This window comes from Chionomys nivalis, chromosome X, assembly GCF_950005125.1.
Source record: "Chionomys nivalis chromosome X, mChiNiv1.1, whole genome shotgun sequence".
Classification (NCBI taxonomy): Eukaryota; Metazoa; Chordata; class Mammalia; order Rodentia; family Cricetidae; genus Chionomys; species Chionomys nivalis.
This window is the reverse complement of record NC_080112.1, coordinates 132,146,941-132,168,147: the sequence shown is the minus strand read 5'-3', so window position 1 is coordinate 132,168,147 and position 21,207 is coordinate 132,146,941. Positions and strand designations below refer to the sequence as shown.

The 21,207-nt window shown below is 40.1% G+C and overlaps 1 protein-coding gene across 1 annotated transcript in view; it reads right to left on the bottom strand.

Moving 5' to 3' along the window:
- Txlng (taxilin gamma) overlaps positions 1 to 21,207 on the bottom strand; it is a 52,933-nt gene that overhangs the window by 5,529 nt on the left and 26,197 nt on the right. Inside the window, exons 3-8 of the mRNA XM_057759059.1 lie at positions 18,539 to 18,630; positions 11,312 to 11,482; positions 8,427 to 8,621; positions 5,629 to 5,748; positions 4,534 to 4,608; positions 1,545 to 1,637 (exon numbers count right to left, since the gene is read on the bottom strand). Of these exons, the coding sequence (XP_057615042.1) occupies positions 1,545 to 1,637; positions 4,534 to 4,608; positions 5,629 to 5,748; positions 8,427 to 8,621; positions 11,312 to 11,482; positions 18,539 to 18,630 (746 nt within the window). The remainder of the gene's footprint in view (positions 1 to 1,544; positions 1,638 to 4,533; positions 4,609 to 5,628; positions 5,749 to 8,426; positions 8,622 to 11,311; positions 11,483 to 18,538; positions 18,631 to 21,207) is intronic.

The window sequence follows — 21,207 nt, the reverse complement described above, 5'->3', positions numbered from 1 at the left end:
GATAGCAAATTTGGGGAATCCCTGTCTTGAACTGTGTTCCACTTCAACAGTGAGCATGTGCTGGAATTCAGCTAATACTTACTGTGCCTAACAATTACCCCTCGATCGGATTATCAACTCAAAGGACTGGTAGGCAGAACAAATTACCTGCTCATGGAAGTCTCCAGATTACTAGGTCTAAAAATACTTGAAGGTGGTAATCTGAGTACTATTTAGCTCCTGGTAATTGAGCACATGTTTAATGAGCCAAACACTATCTGAATTTAGTGGGTCTTTTTATTCTTTTAAAGGGCCAGTAAGAAGGTGTTTGCCACCAAGCATGATGGACCTGTTTGATCCCTGGAACCTACAAGGTGTAAGGAGAGACCCTACTCACAGAATTAGTCATCTGACCCTCACACATGTGTCATTGCACATGCACGTATACACACAGAGTAAATGGGGGGCACAAAGCCAGAACAACTTGTTTACAATCACGCTTTTTAAAGATTTATATTTTATTTATGTGTATATCTATGTGCACGTGGCTGTAGGTGCCCATGCAGACCAGAAGAGGACATTGGATTTCCAGGAGCTGGAGTTACCAGTAATTTATGATTGACTTGACTTGAGTGCTGAAACTGAACTGAGCCCTCTAGAGGAAGGAATGACAGGCACTATTAACCACAGAGCCATGTGTGTATTCATGTGCCTGGGGGGTATATGCACATGAGCAAAATGCCCAGACAGCAGAATAGGGATAGCATGAGATCACTTGGAGTTACAGATGGTTGTGAACCACCCAACATGGGTGCTCTGGAACATCAACCAACACTCTAAAATTCAGTGGAATAATAGTGTACACTATTATAATACTTTTGAACACTACTTTTAAAAATTCTCCATTATAGTCTGATGTGATATGTACCTATAGCGGCAGTTACCTGGGCTGAGAGACTGAGGATTGAAGCAAGAGAGCTGCTTGAGTTTTAAAGGTTAAAACCAACCTAGAAATCATAGTGAAACTCCTAAAACATAAAACATGGGGTGTGGTGGGCTAAGCTTATAGAGCATTAAATATTCAAGGTCATGTCAAATTATGCCAGTCTGGTCTACTTTTAATGTAGCCAAGAAAAGGAATTTTTTTGAAATGATTAGAAGTAAGCCTGTTACGTGACTGAAAAGGCCTATTTCTAATAATGAAGTTAGCTGAGAATTGGTGGTGCAAGTCTTTAATTCCAGTCCTTGGGAAGCAGAGGCAGGCAGATCTCAAGGGCCATCCTGGTCTATGGGGCAAATTCCAGGAGAGCCAGGCTGTTACACAGAGAAAACCTGTCTTTAAAAACTAAAAAACAAAAAAGGATTTTACTGCAAGTAAGGAAAAATCTTAAAAGTATAAAGATAAGCTACTTGGGGGCACACTAAAGAAAGTGACTAAATATAGCCCTCTAATTGGAAAGATACATAAAAGACAGTATCATAACAATATAAACTCACTCCAAGTAGTAATAAAGAGCTCAAAATATCCCTTTTATATTTCAGTCTACTAAAAAACATACAAATACCTTTTCCATTTCCTGCCTGAAGGTTGTAAAAAGTTCATTGCTTTTTGCCATGGTAGTCTGGAATTCTTCAAATTTATCCATATAAAGAGAAAGCTACAGAACAAAATAAAAAGTTGGTTATTCTGAGTTCCAGGTGAACAATTCAAACTCATAAACTTAACTACATGATGGTATTTGTTATAAATGACAGAAGAGCAAACACCCAATCTCTGAATAGCAGTCAGATGCCTGAAATTCTAATAACTCACAGAGATCTAGTACTTGGGAGGTTATTGCTATTAACATATATTTAAAATGCAGGAATATTAGCATTAATTATAACCCCATTAATTAAAATGCATTGGGTGTGGCAGTCAGAAATTTCATGCCCCTGCAAACCTTTGAGCTATGCCCCAACCTGTGAAAATTAAAATACCATGTTTCTGCTTAGTATCAAGAATATCTCCTGAGCGCAGGCAGAATGGTGGTTGGGGATATTCAGATGATTAAGGAAAGAATAAAAAGTAAGAAGCACCATTTTTTCTTTTAAGTTCAAGGAATTTGATGTAATAATATGTATCAAACACGCACACACGCACACATATATCAAACATAAGCTAGCCCACCCTTTATTCTCCTTTAGAGAAAACCTCCAGAGAGGAAAGGACATCGTGTCAAAAGAAAGGAAAAGCTTTAAGATCCAGGAGGGAACCGTTCAGAGATAGTCTAATGTTATTACAAGGAAACAAGTCCAGAGGAAGAGATTCTATTCCCTCTCCTGAGATCACAAAATACACATAAGTAGAGGGGCAGGATGGAAAGAGTGCTTGGTGTTCTTGCAGAGGACGTGGGCTTTGGTTCCCAGTGCCTGCATGGAGGTTCACAATATTTGTAATTCCCTCTTGTGACTCTACACTGGGCATATACATATATTACATACACACACACAGGCAAAGCATTCGTGCACATAAGATTCTTAATCTTAGACATCAGAAGACAATGTAACCAGTGATGAGGAATATTATAGATAACATCTAACAAAATGTGGGAAGTTGAGATGGGATATGATGGAAGGCAGTCCGCCCACAGTTATAGGTGGGTGTACCATATGGGAAGCACTTGGAGCAGGTGCTGCTGTGGGGGAAGCAGCAGCAGACAAGTTCTTAGGCTAGAAGTGATCACTAGGAGACAGGCAACAAGGAGTGTCTGCATAAAAGTGTAGGAAAATAGGAACTGCAATAGAATGCTGAGGATTGAGCAAAAGCTAGTGGAGGTGTGTTCCACCCTAACATCCGAGACTGACAGCCTGAAGTCAGGGACAACAGTGGTGCTCAAGTTGAGTCAAGAGCTCTTAATGCACTTGGAATTAAGACACTCCAGTAGTTTCAGTGAAGCCTGTTTTGATGATGGGACATCCAAAGGAAGTCTGTCTGTCTCTCTCTTTGACACAGGGTTTCTCTGTGTAACAGCCCTAGCTGTCCTGAAAGTAGCTCTGTAGACCAGGCTGGCCTCGTACTCCCAAGTGCTGGGATTAAAGGTATGCGCCACCACCGCACCTATACCATGGCTGTCTCTTTAGAGAGTTCAATGTTGGCCCACAGTAGTGAATAGACGGTAACTATCATTACACTTGGACTTAACATGGCTAATCACAAAACAGTGGGCCAAGGTAACTACTATGAAATACCACAGTAAAAGCAGCAAATGAGATCAACTCTTGAAAAGGATAGTTGACAGCAAAGGAAACATGGCACAGGTCAGTTTATCAACATCTGCAGAACATGGACTTTATATCTCATCCACATTGATACTCATCTCCATTCGTACACCTGAATGTATAGGACAGAGCAGTAATGGGATTTGAATTTCCTAACAGTGTTCTGGCATGATCATAACTTATGGTAAAAAATATTAAAATTTGTACTCTTAAATTAGGCTAGCTTTGCGAGGTTGTGGTAATGCATGCCTTTAATCCCAGTATTTGAGAGGCAGGCAGATGAGAGACCAGCCTGGTTTACAGAGCACGTTCCATGACAGCCAGAGCTGTTACACAGAGAAACCCTGTCTCAAAAAAGTTAGAATCGCTTTGTAAGAAGTTTATCTCACCAATATTGTAAGATGTCCTACCCGACTCAAAAAATAGTATCCAGAAGAGGTGCTTATAAGGATTGATGCCGCCCAGGGGTCGTGGCGTAAACCTTTAATCCCAGCAGAGACAGGTGGATCTCTGTGAGTTCAAGGCCAGCCTGGTCTACAAGAGCTAGTTCCAGGATGGCCAGGGCTGTTAGACAGGGAAACCCTGTCTCAAAAAACCAAAAAAAGAAGAAAAAACAGACTGAAGCCAGGCTTAATGTATCTGGAGTATTATTTAAAGAGCCTTGCACTAAACTTGATCATTATTTCAATAATATTTAGCTAAAAGGGGGTAGATTATAATTACAAACACCTAATTTCACCTATTAAGACAGAAGTCTGTCTTGGACCATCTCCTCAAGAAAAGAGATGAATAGTACACACTATTATTCCAAACATTGTAACAACACCTACAGAATCTGGAATGAAAAGGAGAGAAAGCCTTGGCTAAAAGCATTTCACAAAGCTACCTACAAGTGAAAGTATGGTTACAAGTAGTTTTAAAACCGTTTTGGTGCTAAATTGGTATGTTAAGGTATGTGAATTTTTATAACATTCTTTGGATCTGGAAGTTTGTCAGTTTCCTTTAGTGAGAAATGAGGTAACACAAATGAAAGCCATGAAAGATGGATAACTAATTTTATCCCAGCTGGGCTGAGATTTAGGAGTGGGAGCCTACTAAGACATAAGTCTTTTAGTACTATAAACCAGGGACACTCAAATTTGGAAGGTTACCCTAAATGAAAAGAGACTTCCAAGAGATATATGTGATTGCTTCCTTTTCTGGGAACAAGCAACACCACCTTAGAGAAGATTGAACGTACTTATTAAATGAATGATTTTTCTTAAAATTCGCTATCCCGAACTATCAAGTTACCTGCTGTTTTAGTTGTACTTCTTGCTGTTTCATTTGTTCATATTTGTGCCTGGATTCTGTTGCTTCTTTTAGTAACTAGAAAACAGAAACATTCTTGCAAAAGTACTAATAGCAATTACAACTGTGAATATAATATTGAATAATGATCCAATTCTACCGCACCCTTTTGTTCACTGTTTTAGCAAGAATGACTACCCTAAAAATGGAATACCTTCTTTCAGTTGCCGTCTACACTCACCTTCCATTATTATGCTTCTTAGCAATGCTTACAGAAGCAGAAAGGCATCTTTTACTTCTTAATTAGAAAAAGGTAAAGGTACTGTGGAGGCCTAAAACAATTTACAAAATTCAGGTTTAAGGGGGGTATTTTAGGTAAAAATAATGTGCTAAATACCTCAAATGGCTGAGAAAACTTGTGCTACCTGAGGAGCAAGATAAGACTGGGTAGAAGGCTATGGTGAAAAGCAATGAAATTAGATAACAGGATTCTAAGCATAAAAAAACAACAAGAAAAAAACTGGTGAAGGATGATGCTTCGGTTGATAGAGCGCTTGCCGTATATCCACAAGCCCTGGGGTTCAGTCCTTAGCAAAATCATAAATTGGGTGTGGTGGTTCATGAGTTCAAGTTCATCTTCTGCCAAGGCTACAATAAGACCCGAACTCAATAAACTCAAAATAGTTACACCGATCATAGTGTCAACTTGTTAAAAAACAAAACTAGGGCAAGGTATGGTGGTGCCTATCTTTACTCTCTATTTTACTTTTCTTTTTCTTTTTTTTTTCTTTTTTTCTTTTTAAGACGGGGTTTCTCTGGGTAGCTCTGCTGTTCTAGAACTAGCTCTGTAGACCAGACTGGCCTCGAACTCCCAGAGATCTACCCGCCTCTGTCTTCTGAGTGCTGGGATTAAAGGCATGCGCCACCACCACCTGGCAGTGGGAGACACTCGGAAGACAGGCAAGTGGGTCTCTGAACAGAAGTAGCCAAAAGCTTTCTAGAACGAATAATTAACTATCATACCCCTTGGGTGACATTAAATGTTTTAGTTAAAATACTGGCAATACCTTTTTTCTTTTCTTTAGGAACAGAACTTACAAACTCTCTTTCTCTTTGATGTTTTTCATCAGCTTCTTTTATCAGCTGTGTCGTTTGCTGAAGTTTGGCATCCACAAGCTGTTGTTGCAATTCCTTGTGTTTGAATACTTTATCAATGTGCTATGAAAAAAGAATTCCTTTCATCACTTCATGAAGGGAGAACACAATGGGGAGGAAATATAAGATGTTAAAACACTGCTTGGCCTGCTTTCCTGTAAAACCCACATAGCTAATAATCTAGGTCTTCCATCCCTACATCTGTAACAATGTTTGACACCACCTGCAAGAACATTGCGCTGTTGGAGCTAGGCACCACCACTACAAGCTTTGAAATTCTTGTTTCTGCTGTGTACTGAGAAACTAAACATCAAGACACACACATACACACACCTTTTCTGTCCGTTCCTTTTTTCTCTACCCGTTAAATTTTGTTAAATTCCTCAGTTGAAGGCAGCATGATAAGTCAAAGCCAAACTAAGGCAAATTTATCAATTAGGTAAGTTTCTGTCCTGCTAAATCTCAGTGCCAGAATCTGTTTGCTGAGTCAAACCAAAGAAGGTGTTTGGTGCCTTACCAGACATCAGAATATGCCACCTCGGAACTGCAGAATTGGGATTTTTCCAGTTATAGTATGATATGTGACAGGAAGAATACTAGTTGGTGATAAGATAGCCTAGGTATTAAAACGGCAGATTATATTTTCATTTATGAATTTGAACAAACACATGATTCTCTAATGAAGAAACAGTCCATTAAAAAAATTAAAAGAATCATTGTAAGAAAATTAGGATTTGTCCTGGAGGCACACTTCTTTAATCCCAGTGGGAGGATCTTTGTGAATTTGAGGTCAGCCTGGTCTACATAGCAAGCTCCAGGATAGCCAGGATTACAGAGGAAACCAAAAAGAAAATTAGGGCTTTAATATTTTAATAGTAAATCTTAACCTGAATGACAACAAACCCACAAAACTTTATTTAATAAGCTCTTCAATAATAAAAGCAGACCAAGGAAATCTGTATTTTGGAGATGAGACATAATCTAGTGAAGTAGACAAACTTTATTTGGATTTTAATTCAGATTTTTTAATAACAGGAAAGTAGGAATGCTTAAGCGTTCTTGCTGCTCTTCTTGCTGTTGCTCTTGTAGAGGACCAAAGTTTGTTTTCCAGTACATATGATGGGCAGCTCACAAATGCCTGTAATTCCAACTCCAGGGAATCCAATACCCTCTTATGACCTCTTCGGGCACCCACACACATACAAATTTTAAAAAGACAAGCAGATGCTAACTTCACTTTTTAGATGTGAAAATTATATGGCCAAAAAGAGCTTTCTGAGTTATATACTGAAATATCTATGAATTTAAGAATTTTAAGGCTGTTCTTGCAGAGAATCTGAGTTTGAATCCCAGCACTCGCATGGATGCTTACAACCAACTATAACTCCAGTTTCAGGGGATCTGACACTCTTCTGGCCTCCTTATGTGCACAGATACATGTGCAAACAGAACACCCATACACATAAAATAATTTTTACAAATTTTTAATGAGTTCAAGCCATAGGAAGTAGGGACATGACTCAGCAAATACAAGTGCTGCTCCGATTTTGGTTACCAGCACCCACCTTGGGCAGCTCACTGTCACCTATAATTTCAGTTCCAAGGGATCCAGTCCTCTTCTGGCCTCTGTGGCCACTGCACTCATGTACACAAACCCACATCCAGACAAAGACAAACATGAAAAATTAAAAATAGACTGTTGAAAACTCAAAACCTATTCAAGACCATAGTGAGACACTGTCTTGGAAAAAAAAACACAGGACACCTGTAATCTTAGCAATCAGAAAGCAAAGACATGTGCCATGAGTTCCAGGCCAGGCAGGAATATAGGGAGTTTCAAGTCAGCCTGGGCCACAGAAAAAGACCATACCTAAAATAAACAACAAAAACAAAAGACAGGTCCGGGATATAAGTTCAATGATGAAACATACTTAGCATACATAAGGTTCATGGGATTGATCCCAGCACTAAAAGATAAATAAAAAATAGGGTTGAGGGTAGCTACGTTAGGAACAGAAAGCACCCACCTTGGGCAAGTATGGCCAAGGCCTTGGATTTGACCACTAGCAATGCAAAAACCTAAAAAATTAGTTGTTGCTAGGCAATGTTGGCGCACGCCTTTAATCCCATGGCTCAGAAGGCAGAGGCAGGTAGATCTCTGAGGTTGAGGCCAGCCTGGTTTACAGAGCTAGTTCAAGAACAGATAGCGCTGTTACACAGAGAAACCCCATTAAAAGAAAGAATACTTTTTTAAATGTAAAGGCTGGGCTGGGCTGTTCAAACAGGAAAATATAGTTAAGCCCATGAATTGGAAGCCACCCAGGGCAATAAGCAAAACCCAATATCAACAGGAAAAAAATCAAAAACAAACATAAACCTGAGACACAGATGTAATGAAATGGCTATAGATTATCACAAATGTCTTGAGATGCAGGGTATTCCGGGGCCAAGCATTCATTCATTATTATTAGTCCAGATAAGAAAATAATGTGAAAATTGCCATCTTCTAGTACTTCATGGAACTAGTATTTAACAAAACTGGAAATTGTCTTGCCTATTCATGCAGATAGACTCTTATTTAATCTTTCTGGTTATGCAATGGTTTGATCCTTTACCTAGTCAATAAACCCACCTTATACTATACACGAAGAATTCTAAAACATCCTGTAACAATACTTTTAAAGTAAACAGAAGTTACTACTAATAGGGAGAAGCTGTGGAAAGCAATTGAATGGTATTACCTCTTCCCTCAATGCATACTGCTCAATGAGCTTCTTCAGCTTCTCTCCCAGTTCGATGTTCTCCTGTCGGAGTTTGGCATTATGTATGTCATGCTGTTCCAGCTGGGCTTGTATTTCATTTAGAGTAATCTGGAAATGTGCTGTTGCTTCTTTACGTCGCTCTTCTTCCTCTCTTGCCTGCTGCATATTTTCCTCCTAATACCCAAAGGAATTTTTGTTAATAGTACACCCATGAACAAAATGCTCAAAGAAGCTGCTGTTGCCAGGCCCGTGAACTCAGCTACTCAAGGCTGAGAAGTTCAAAGCCTGCCAGGGCTTAAAGAGTGAATTAAAGAACAATTTGGGCAATTTAGTGAGACCCTGTCTCAAATGAGAGGGTAGGGGAAATAGTTCAGTTGGTAAAGTACCTGCTGCCCAAGCCTAGGAACTGAGTTCAAATCTCCAGCACCCACATAAAAAGTAGGGCACGGCAGCCTGTGCCTGTAATCCTAGCTCTGGAGGGATTCCACATGCAAACTTACTCTACTACCCCCCAACACACAAATGGACACACACACCAAAAATAAAAAAGGTTAGAAATGCAGCCTGGTAAAAAAAAGTATTTGCCTAGCATGTGGAGAGGAAGAAAAGCTGCTGTGACTGCCCTGAAACATTGCTTCTAAAGTACAATTTGTCCTCCTTACTTAGAATCAGAAACTTTCTCTGAGTTCGAGGCCAGCCTGGTCTACAGAGCAAGTTCCAGGACAGCCAGGACTGTTATACAGAGAAATCTAGTCTTGAAAAAAACAAGGAAAAAAAGACATACAGAGTGATGAGATATAGAGTCCCAGTTATATCAATTGACTGTCTACTGGAACAGGCTTGATAACCACACAAGAAATCAACTTAGATGAGTCTGAGCAGACAACCCTCCTTCAGTTTACTTTCTAGGCCACACCTCTCTTAAGAGATCAAGAGACCAATGATATCCTTTTTTTAAAAAAGCTTACCTTCAAATGTAAATTTTACTATACCATTCAAAACAACTAATTATAGGGAAAAATGCCTAACTTTTAATTTGGGGGTAGTGGAAGTAAGTTAAAAGGATTGAAACAAGGGCTTTGAGCATACTCGGCAAGTGAGTAGGCTATATCCCCAGTCCAATTTTTAGTTTTCATTTTGAAACAAGATCTCATTAAGTTGCCCAGGATGGCCTTGAACTTGTTCTGTAGCCTAACAGGTCTTAAATTTGCCTTACTTCTGGCCTCAGTCTTCTAAGTAGCTGTGATTACAGGCGTACACTGTTAGCCCAAGTATCTCATTAAGAGGTATCTTATTTAAAGGTTCAGGGCTGGAGAGTTAGCTCAGTGGTTAAGAGGACCTTGGTTTGATTCCCAGCACCCATCCATAACTTCCAGTTCAGGGTAATTCCCATTTCTGATGCCTGCTTCTGATCATAGCCACCAGCTATCTACTGGTACACAGGTATACATGCAGGCAAAAATCTCATACACATAAATAAATCTTTTAAGTAAAATAAATACAAAAGATCAAAAGACTGAAGAGATGGCTCAGGGGTTAAGAGCACTTACTGCTCTCATACAGAACACAAGTCCAGTCCCCAGCATCCATATCAGGTGGCTCACAACCACCTATAACTCCAAGAGATTCAGGTTCTCACTGTGAGCGTGTGTGTGCACACCTCCCCACCCCAATAAAATCTTAAAAGGAAGCAAATGTTAATTCCTATCTGGTGAAAAATCCATGTCCTAAGTGCTATTGTTTCTAGGTCCCTGGGATGTAGTTAAGAAATGGGGCGTTTGCTCAGAGTTCCAGCTCAAAATCCCACTCTGTTGTATGTAAGAACAGGCCAGCTACAATGTTAAGAGGCGGATCCTTTTCATTTTTCATTTTTTTTTTTTTTTTTTTTTTTTGGTTTTTCGAGACAGGGTTTCTCTGTGGTTTTGGAGCCTGTCCTGGAACTTGTAGACCAGGCTGGTCTCAAACTCACAGAGATCCACCTGCCTCTGCCTCCCGAGTGCTGGGATTAAAGGCGTGCGCCACCACCGCCCGGCTGAGGCAGATCCTTTTCATGGCTCTTTTTTCTCTCTTCCTCCATGCATACCAAGTCATCTTTGGGTATCTGCTCACTCTTCCTGTATAATCTGCCAAGATCTCCGTGCAACTGCCAAAAGTACTCAGTACCTGGGAATGGCCATGAAATGTTGGGCAGTTCAGCCCTGACATCCACCTAGTGTTCAGCAGTGCTCCTTTCTCAAAATACCGATACTAAATTTACCAGTTTCTCGTTTCATGGCAACTACTTTAGTTTTCTACAGCAACTCTGGGCTTCCTAAACCATGGTTTCAAAAGGGGGGTGGGTAGGCTGGAGAGATAGGTCAGCGGTTAAGAGCACTGCTGCTTTTGCAGAGAACCATGTTCATTCAGTTCCCAGCACCCAGCAGATAGTGGCTAATAACTATCAGTAACTTACTTCAGTTACAGCATATCCAACACCCTCTTTTGTCCTCTTCCAGCACTAGCCATGCACATGGTACACACATACATGCAGGCAAAACACCATACACATAAATAAAACCTTTTAAAAAGGAAGCTAGAGAGTGGGGGTTGCAATGTTTACTTATTCTCTGTGACCAAAATATGAGGGAATGAGGGAATTCCTTTTTGTTTAAACAGGAAACCCACATTTAACACACAATGTTATTCTATCAGTCTCACATTATATTGTCTCATACGAAGCATCAGCCCAAGCAAACCAGAAAGGCTCATATCTCATCTCTGGGTAGGCACAGATTTCAGATTTCAAATAGATACAAGATGACCTCTTGTAAAATCAGTTGAGAACATTATTTCTGTAAAATAGAAAAAAATAAATAAGAACTAACCTTTAAGGTCTTATTGTGACGCTGAAGTTCCCTGCAAAGAGACTCCAGTTTGCTTCTTGCCAAGATGGCCTTGCTGTGTTCACTCTGCAGGTGAACTTTCTCTTTCACGATCTGGGCTTGCTTCTTCTGCATAATCTTCATTTGTTTCTGAACATTTCTGCTCTCCTCCAGCTAAAATTATCAAGTACTTTACATTCAGGAAGCATATCAAAAGCCCCTCAGTACCTCAGTGAATGCTAAAGAATCAATTTTCTTTTTAGACTTACTATGCAATTTTCTTTTTTAGACTCATTATGTAGCCCAGGTTGGCCTACAACCCTCAATCCTCCTGCCTCAACCTGAGATTATAGGCATGTGCCACCAAACTCAACTAAGAGCTAGGGCTGGAGGGGTGGCTAGGCAGTTAGGAGAACTTACTGATCTTCCAGGGGACCAGTTCAGGTTCCAGCAACCACATTAAGTGGCTCATGGTTGCCTATAAGCTGGAGAGCTTCAAGGGATCCATCACACTCTCCTGACCCCCATGGGCACGGGCGTGCACACACACACACCACACACACACGACATTTTAATTTAAAACAAAAAAAGTTCATTGCCCAGCACTCAGGGAGGCAGAGGTAGGAGGATCGCCATGATTTCAAGGCCAGCCTAGGGGTACATAATGAGTACCAGCACAGCCTGGGCTACAATATGAGCCTTTAAATACAAAAGAAGCCAACTATTGGACTGAAGAGATGGCTTCATGGTTAAGAGTGCTTGCTGCTTCTCTTGCAAAGGATCTAAAGAGTTCAGTTCCCAGTACAGTCTATAACTCTAATTCCAGGAGATCTGATCCCCTCTTCTGGACTCCTCAGATAATGCATTCAGTGTGTGCAAAATACTGAGAGCTTAAGTTATAGCTCGCTCAGTGAAGAGCACTTGCCTCCCACATGTAATACTGGGGCAGGGTTCCATCCCTAGCATCACCCAATCATAGGGCATGAAGGAGGGGGGGTAATACTGCATCATATAATTTTATTCAAACTGTTTCATGCTATGTGACACTACCAATGTCTCTCTGTTCTAGTTGTAAGGAAGGTAAGCAATTTAGTGTAGACAAAAATGACCTTAATCTTTCTTCAGCCATTTAGATATACTTCATCTTCAGAACAACCTTTCAATATTCAAGTTCCACTTTATTATCCAAATTTTATATAACTATATCATCCCAAGAATTGCCCGAGAGTACAGAATGTGGTGGGAATTGGAATCTTGAAACTTTCCACATTGACCTGCGGACCTTTGTTTGTTACCTTTGACGGACTTCAGAGACTAATTACAGATCTTTCTGGTTTCAAATCAGTGATTCACAGGCAATTTAGGCTCCTTAGTTTCCAAATATAATCCTATGAAGTGATCTATTTCTTGTCCAGAAGTTTCATGTTCTGGGTTCGTAACTTAGTTGGCAAAGCTAGCGTCTCTTGAGTTTCTGCTTCTTGGGTAGCTCTTTGTCTATAGACTCCTATCTATTAAGATTTGCTGAAATCAAAGAGGGATTATTGGGACTGGCAAGGTGGCTCGGTGGTTATTAAGAGCACTGGCTACTATTCTAGAAGACCTGGGTGAAATTCGTAGAACCTACACGATGCTCTTAACCATCTGTAACTCCCTGGCTTCAATTTCTAGGATATACAGGTAGCTTACAATTGTCTGTAACTTTATTCCCGGGGATCTGAGACCCTCTTCTGGTCTCCAAGAGCACCAGGTACATGCACGGTACACAGACATACATGCAGACAAAATACCCATATACATAAAGTAAAAAAATTTAATTAAAAAAAAAAAAAACAGGAGGCCGGGCGGTGGTGGCGCATGCCTTTAATCCCAGTACTTGGGAGGTAGAGGCAGGCGGATCTCTGTGAGTTCGAGACCAGCCTGGTCTACAAGAGCTAGTTCCAGGACAGGCTCCAAAACCACAGAGAAACCCTGTCTCGAAAAAGCAAAAAAACCAAAAACCAAAAACCAAAACAAAAAAAAAACAGGATTATTGTACTTTTTGTCTTTATTTTTATTATAAAAAAAGCTGATGTTGTATCGGCACAATAAAGTCGCTGGGGTTGGGAGGAGGCTTGCCACGCAAACCTTATGGTTTGGGTTCAATCCTTGGAACTCATTAGGGAAAGTTGTCCTCAGACCTCTACATGCACATTATGGCACTCAGGTATCAGCACTCTTTCTCTCACACATAAACACACACATACACATAAAAGCTGGTGTTTTATGAATCAATACTGAACTTTTTTTCCCTAAAATATCCACACATTACTGAACTAAATTTAGAACTTTTTAACTAAGCAGCACTCAGGGTTCTCTGTAAGAATTGCTACAATTTTAGGTTTGAATAAAATGAATCCCTTTCAAGGTGACATCCACACCAACAGATAAGATGGCAGCCTTACCAGCCTTCCTGAACATCTTTGAAGAAATTGATGCAGAGTCATAAAGAACAAGAGTGCCATCTTGTGGCTTTTCAAAATGCACTAAACCTTGTAGAAAGATATAGTGGCTCATGCCTGCAATCCCAATACTTGGGAGGGTAATGGGGGCAAGGAGATCAGGAGTTCAAGAACATCCTTGCCAACATGAGTTCCAGAATACCCTGGGACAAATAAAACTACGTCTGTAAAAGACCAAACCAGCTAACCAAAAACTCCTACCAAACTATCTGCTTACTGATATTAACACTTTTACAGAAATTCCTCCAGGAAGAATTGCTGGTTTTATATAATATGTAAAGTTGCCCTACTATGGACTAAGCATGGCAATATAATTTCAGAGGCTGAAGAGTCAGATTGAACTACTGTCAACCACCTCTACTCTAGGACCATCACAACCCTGTGTTCACTAATCCTTTTTGTCCTTTTTATGTTATTTCATCTGTGTAGTCCTAAATAAAATTTTAAAAAAGCAAAAACACTTTTTTTTCATTGTTGACTGAGGAACTGATATTTTTGCTTTCTTTAATAATTTCCATTAATTTACACTAAGCAACCACATGGTGATTCTGGGACGCCACATTCCGGATTATATTGCTACAACTCAACAATACTGTTGGCATGTACCTACTGATCAGGGATTGTTAGGGGCATTGTGGGCCACAGACCCTGCCATGTTAAAAAAAATCTACACTTCTCTCATGGTCAGGTGGGGATAAAACTGGAAAGGATTCCTGTAGGTTTCATTCTAATGACTTACAGGCAGGAAGTGAGGACCTTCAGGTTGAAAATTTGGGGAGACATAATGCCACAAGTCAAGAAGGACTCAGGCATTCACAGATTCTTCTGGGGGTGATGTAGGTGTTTCAGCTGACTCCAACAGAGAAGGGCAAAGAGCAGAAAAAAGAATTTAGCCAGGAATGAAAGCTCACTTGGCAGTTAGTCCCAGCAGGCATAGAGGATTGTTCAGGACCAACTCCACATACAGCACACTGTAGACATGGTGCAGCACAGCTCAGATGGAGCCCATATCCAAGTCAGCAGCATTTATGGCAACTTCATAGTAATGGAGATTCTAACAGCTAGCTAGTTTTGAAAGCCAGAAAGCCATGTTCCATGTCTAGGAGGGACATGTTACTGACAAATGAGTCAACAGAGAAGTGCATCCCACACATATGCTTATATTCCTTATTCCTCTTCTTCTGAGATCCTGATTTCTTCTTGCAGTACATGTGTATAGTGCAGACATGCTCCATTCTGGTTAAATAGGTACATGGTGTAGGCAGTCATAAAAACTGCTGAATGCCAATGACAAGCCACTTCCAATTTCCAAAGCTTATCATGTATTCATATATATGTGTGTGTGTGTGTGTGTGTGTGTGTGTGTGTGTGTATGTATTCATGTGTATACACACACACACAATTTTTTTTCAAGACAGGGTTTCTCTATGTAACAGTCATGGCTGTCTTGGAACTCGCTTTGTAGACCAGGTTGGCCTTGAACTCACAAAGATCTGCCTGCCTCTGCATCCCAAGAGCTGGGATTAAAGGTGTATGCCATCACCACCCCGCTTCATGTATGCTCTTTTTGAGCAGGGTATCACTATGTATATACCCCAAGCTGGCCTCAAACTTAGAGGTCCAGCTGCCTGCAGAGTGCTGGGATTAAAAGTATGCAACACTACTCCAGCCATCATGTATTCTTTAAACAGACTGAAAACTTATTCTTTCTTGTGGACAGTTCAGAAAAAAACAGGCTTTGGTTGGATTTAGCCCACTAGCTACATAATATATTGTCATTGTGTGTGTGTGTGTGTTTCATTCATGTATATGTATATATATATATGTGTGTGTGTATATATGAAATTTCCAGGGTGCTGGCTTCTAGATGTTGAATTCATATGGCATTATTAAACTGTGTTTTCAGAGTGGCTGGCAAATCTGTATACCCAACAGCACTGTACAAAAGATCATGCAGACAGGCGGTGGTGGTGCACGCCTTTAATCCCAGCACTCAGGAGGCAGAGGCAGGCGGATCTCTGTGAGTTCGAGACCAGCCTGGTCTACAGAGCTAGTTCCAGGACAGGCTCCAAAACCACAGAGAAACCCTGTCTCGAAAAAAAAAAAAAAAAAAAAAAAGATCATGCAGGGGCTGGAGAGGTGGCTCAGTGGTTAAGAGTACATATTGCTCTTGCAGAAGATCCTAGTTCTATTGCCAACACCCATGTAAGGAAGGTCAAAACTGCCTATAATATAATCCTAGCTCCAGGGGTCTGAAACCCTCTTCTGGCTTCTGTGCACAAATGTGCAAACACACATAAATAAGTAATTAACAACAATTTCTTAAACAAGTAGGAAAAGAGACAAGAGACCATGCAAATCTATTCTCTTTACGTCATATGAAGATTATATGTCTTAATTTTTCCCATGTTAGAAACATAAAATGGATCAGGCATGATAGCACATTCCTTTAATTCAACCATTCAGGAGGCAATGACAAACACAGGTAGATCTCTGTTGAATTCTAGGCCAGCCAGGGATAAATAGTGAAAGTCTGTCTTGAAAAGAAAGGGAGAGAGGGAAATGGCATTTCATTGTGGTCTTCCTCTCTGACCACTATATGAAGTTAACACATCTACATGTCTTTATGGCCCATTAGGCTAAGTTATCTTTGTATCTTGGTTTTCTAGTTTTATGTCATACCTCTTTGTTATCTTCTTCCTTGCTTTCCACTGTTCTTTTGTTGTTTCCTTTCATATTTGTAGGTATTCATTTTTTTTTCATTTTTTATTTTACTGTGCTAAGGACTGAATAAGACCTTGGACAAGTAAGACAAATGCCCTACCACTGAGCTATACATCCTTAGTCCTAGGCGTCCTTTCAGATATACTTAGTAAAATGTTATGTGTATGGGCATTTTGCTGCACATATACAATATTTATGTAGTACCTACAAAGGCCAGAAGAGGGCATCAGATTCCCTGGAACTGGAATTATAGCAGGTTGTTAGCTGCCATGTGGACTCTAACCCTAAATCTTTTGGACAAGCAGCTAGGGGCTCTTAATCCCTAAGCCTGCTTCAGATATTCTTGTATTAAGTCTTACTCTGTTGGAAATGTTCCAGGTTAGTAATGCCATCTTTTAAGGTATAGCCTAGGTTGGCCTCAAACTCACAGCAATGCTCTGGCCTCAGCCTCCCAAGTGCTGGAATTACAAGGGTGTATCACCACACCCAAACAATTTGTGTAAATTCTTAAAAAATATCTAATTTTCTGTGTATGTATGCATGCCCGCCCAAGTGTATGTATGTGCACCACATGCATGCAGGAACCCACCAGACTCAGAAGAGGTATCAGACCTCCTGGAACTGACTAAATTGGAGTTCCAGGAAATTGTGAGGGACTATATGGGTGCTAAAAATCCAACCCACGTCATCTGCTAGAGCAGTAAACATTCTGAACTGCTGAGCCTAGCTTGTACATGTTTGATAATGCTTTTCATGTTGTGAGAAACTCATCCCAAAAGTACTCAGTGGGGTAAGAGTGCTTTTTGTGCAAGTATCTTAGTTCAAACCCCCAGTACACATATAAAAAGTAGACAGTTATAACCCTGTGTTATTTGGAGAAGGTATATGTGTGTCAAGAGGATCACTAGCAGCTTCAGTAAAAGACCCTATCTCAAGACAATAAAATGGAAAGACCCAATGTCCTTCCAGTGACCATTGGTACATTTGTATCTCACACAAGAAAGAGAGTGTTTTACCACTTGTTATCTCAACATCTAGGTTATAAAAGGAGGAGTCTAAGGTCAGCTTAGTCTATATATCAGGTTCCAGAACGACCAATGCTATTTTAAAAAAATTTTTTTGAGTAGGTCTTATGTATGTATTCCAGTCTAGCCTCATACTCCCTATGACACTGAATTCCTAATCCTCCTGCCTCTACCTCTCAAGTCCTGGAATTACACGCATGCAACACACACACATACACACACACACACACACACACACACAAAATAGTAGTAACACTGAGTTTTAGGAAATCTGTGCCAGCCAGCATATGCTTGTAGTTTCAACTACTCAGAAGACTGAGGCAGGATCATCTGAGCCCAGAAGCTGAAGACTAGCATGCACAATAAAACCAGACCCTCAGGGCTGGAGAGATGGCTCAGTGGTTAAGAGCATTGCCTGCTCTTCCAAAGGTCCTGAGTTCAATTCCCAGCAACCACATGGTGGCTACAACCATCTGTAATGAGGTCTGGTGCCCTCTTCTGGTCAGCAGGCATACACACAGACAGAATATTGTACATATAATAAATAAATTAATTAAAAAAAAAACCAAACCGTCAAAGACAAAGGAAAGGAAAAGGTCTGTCTATACCGCAGCTTTTGGTCTTCTCTATGTGCTAGAAAAAGTCGCTCGGTGTGATGGCACATACCTTTAATACCAATGCAGAAAAGGCAGAGGTAGGCTGACAAATATGAGTTAATACCAATCCAGTCTACATAGCAAGTTCCAGGCCTGCCAATACTACATAGCAAGAACTCGTCTCTAAAAACCAAAAAATAAATAAAACAAAATAAAATCATAAAACCAACAAAAAAAGGCCTCAAGAAATCAGATTCTCTTCCAATTTTTCCATAAAATATTTTACATTTTAAGATACATCAAAAATATATTTTAAAAAGCCTATCAAGCATACACATATATTCTGTTATATTTTTATGCCCCTTGCAGTTGTGACTGAATACTCACGAGATCAGCATATTTCTTACAAAGAGCTGCCAACTTCTCCTCTGGGGTTGAAAGGGTGTTTAGTGCTTGCATCAGCAATAAAACTTCTTTTCCTAATAATTAACAAGATAAGAAGGAAATCCTGAATAATACGATCAAATCTAACCTGTGAATTCTACTAACACTTCCCATGTTCTAATCTCAGAACAAAATAATGAGTTCTGGACCAGTCCAAGCTACAAAGTAAAGAACAAAATAATTTATACCTACAAATAGGAATATAGTATTTGCCAGCTCAATACTGAAAGCTATTTTGAGCTGGTCATGTTGGTTCAAACTGCTAATTGTGGCATGCAAGAGGATTCTCAAGTTCAAGACCATCCTGGGCCATAGAGTGAAACCCTGTATCAAAAAACCAAAACCAAATCAAACTATTTAGGATATATAGGTAAGTGGAAGAGCAATTGGTTACCACTTATGTCCTAGGTTTGCTTTTCATCAAGGAAAGGAGCTACTTTTACATTCCAAGTTAATGGACTCTCCCTCCTCTATTCTTCATTCATCCCCATGCCAAATGTCTAGACTCAATAACACTGCTAATTAAGCCTTTTTACTTTTTTTATTTTTTATTTATTTATTTTTTTTGGAAACAGGGTTTCTCTGTGTAGCTTTGGAGCCTGTCCTGGAACTTTCTCTGTAGACCAGGCTGGTCTTGAACTAACAGAGATCCACCTGCCTCTGCCTCTGGATTTTCTTAAACTGGATGACAAATACCATTTATTTTATTTTGTGTGTGTGTGTGTGTTGCCTACATGTATGTACACCTTGTGTATGCTTAGTGCCTACAAGGTGTCTGATTTCCTGGAACTGGAGTTATAGATGGTTGTAAGCCATTATTTGGGTGCTGGGAACCAAACCTGGGTCCTCTGCAATAGCAATGAGCCATTTCTCCAGCCCCAGGATATTGTTCTCTCTTTCTCCCTCCCTCCCTCCTTTCCTTTTTTTTTTTTTTGTTGTTGTTGTTGTTTGTTTGTTTTTTTTTTTTTTTTTTGAGTCAGGGTTTCTGTGTAATAAAAAGCTCTGGCTGTCCTGGAACTCTCTTTGTAGATTAGGCTGGCCTTGAACTAAGAGAGATCTGCCTGTCTCTGCCTCCTGAGTGCTAGGATTAAAGGCCTGCACTACCACTGCCTGGCACCATTTTCGTTTTAAAAAAGTTCACTCTTACACCCGAGCTATCTTATCAATGTATATGCCTTAATGGCTCTGGTATATAGATTGCTACAGAAATAAAACAGCAGAATGACTTCAAAATTGAATACTTTTAAATGTGAGTACAGTGATGACTTAAGCCTATGAAAGACCCCTGTAGCCCAAGATTTCAGGCCAACAGAATAAGACACTGTCTTCCACCTCCCAAAGGAGGAAACTTCTAGCCACATGAAATTTTATTAGTAAAACTCAAGACTCATTTCAATAAGAACATTATGAGAAAACCTGGCAGTGGTGGCGCATAACTTTAATCCCAGCAGTTGCGAGGCAGAGGCAGGCAGATCTCTGAGTTTGGGACCAGCCTGGTCTACAGAGTTCCAGGACAGCCAAGGCTATACAAGAAAACCCTGTCTCAAAAAAAGAAAAAGAAACAAACCATAAAAGAACATTGAGAATTCTTAAACGCAAGGGGTTTTGTTTTGTTTTGCAATGTTAGGAATCTTTTGTTTACAAAACAGAATTTGGATACTATAATTTAGTTTTCATTTATTTTAACTTTTTTGTTTTTAGAGATATGTTACAGTTTGACCTTGAACTCCTAGGCGCAAACAATCCTCCTGCCTCAGCCTCTAAAGTAGCTGGGATGATAGGTATGTACCATTCCCCTACATAAAATTCACTTTTAAAATACACCATTTAGAGTAAACAAAAAGTACACAATTTAGTATATTTACAGGGTTGCACAACTAATTGTCACAGCTATCCAACTGGGTAGTGTTCATTAACACCCAAAGCAAACCATACCCAACAGCAGTCACTTCTTGTTCCTCCATCTACCTCTAGCCCTGGCTACTGATTTAGGAAATGTATCATTTTTAGGGAATTAAAAAATTTTTCAGCCGGGCGGTGGTGGCGCACGCCTTTAATCCCAGCACTCGGGAGGCAGAGGCAGGCTGATCTGTGAGCTTGAGGCCAGCCTGGCTTACAAGAGCTGGCTCCAGGACAGGCTCCAAAGCTACAGAGAAACTCTGTCTCAAAAACTATTTTTCATATTCCTTAACTTTTTACATTTTTTTTTTCATTTTTCAAGACAGGGTTTCTCTGTGTAGCTTTGGAGCCTGTCCTAGAATTCACTCTGTAGACCAGACTGGCCTCGAACTGTGAGAAACACCCCCCAAGTACTGGGATTAAAGGCATGTGCCATTACTGCCTGGCAACTTTTTACATTTTAAAGAGTAGCAGGAGATTACGTTAATAAGAAAGGTAACCCAAGCAAGCCATGGTGGTACACACTGATAATCTAACTTGGGAAGTGAAGTCAAAATGTTTAGGAGGCTAGGGTCCTCTTTGACTACACACCGAGTTCAAGTCCAGCCTGGGCTACATATGAGAACTTGTCTCAAAAGAAAAAAGAAAACCCCTTCCAAAAAGAAAAGTATTTTGATATATAGACAAGACCCAGAGAGCTGGGTGCAGTGGCA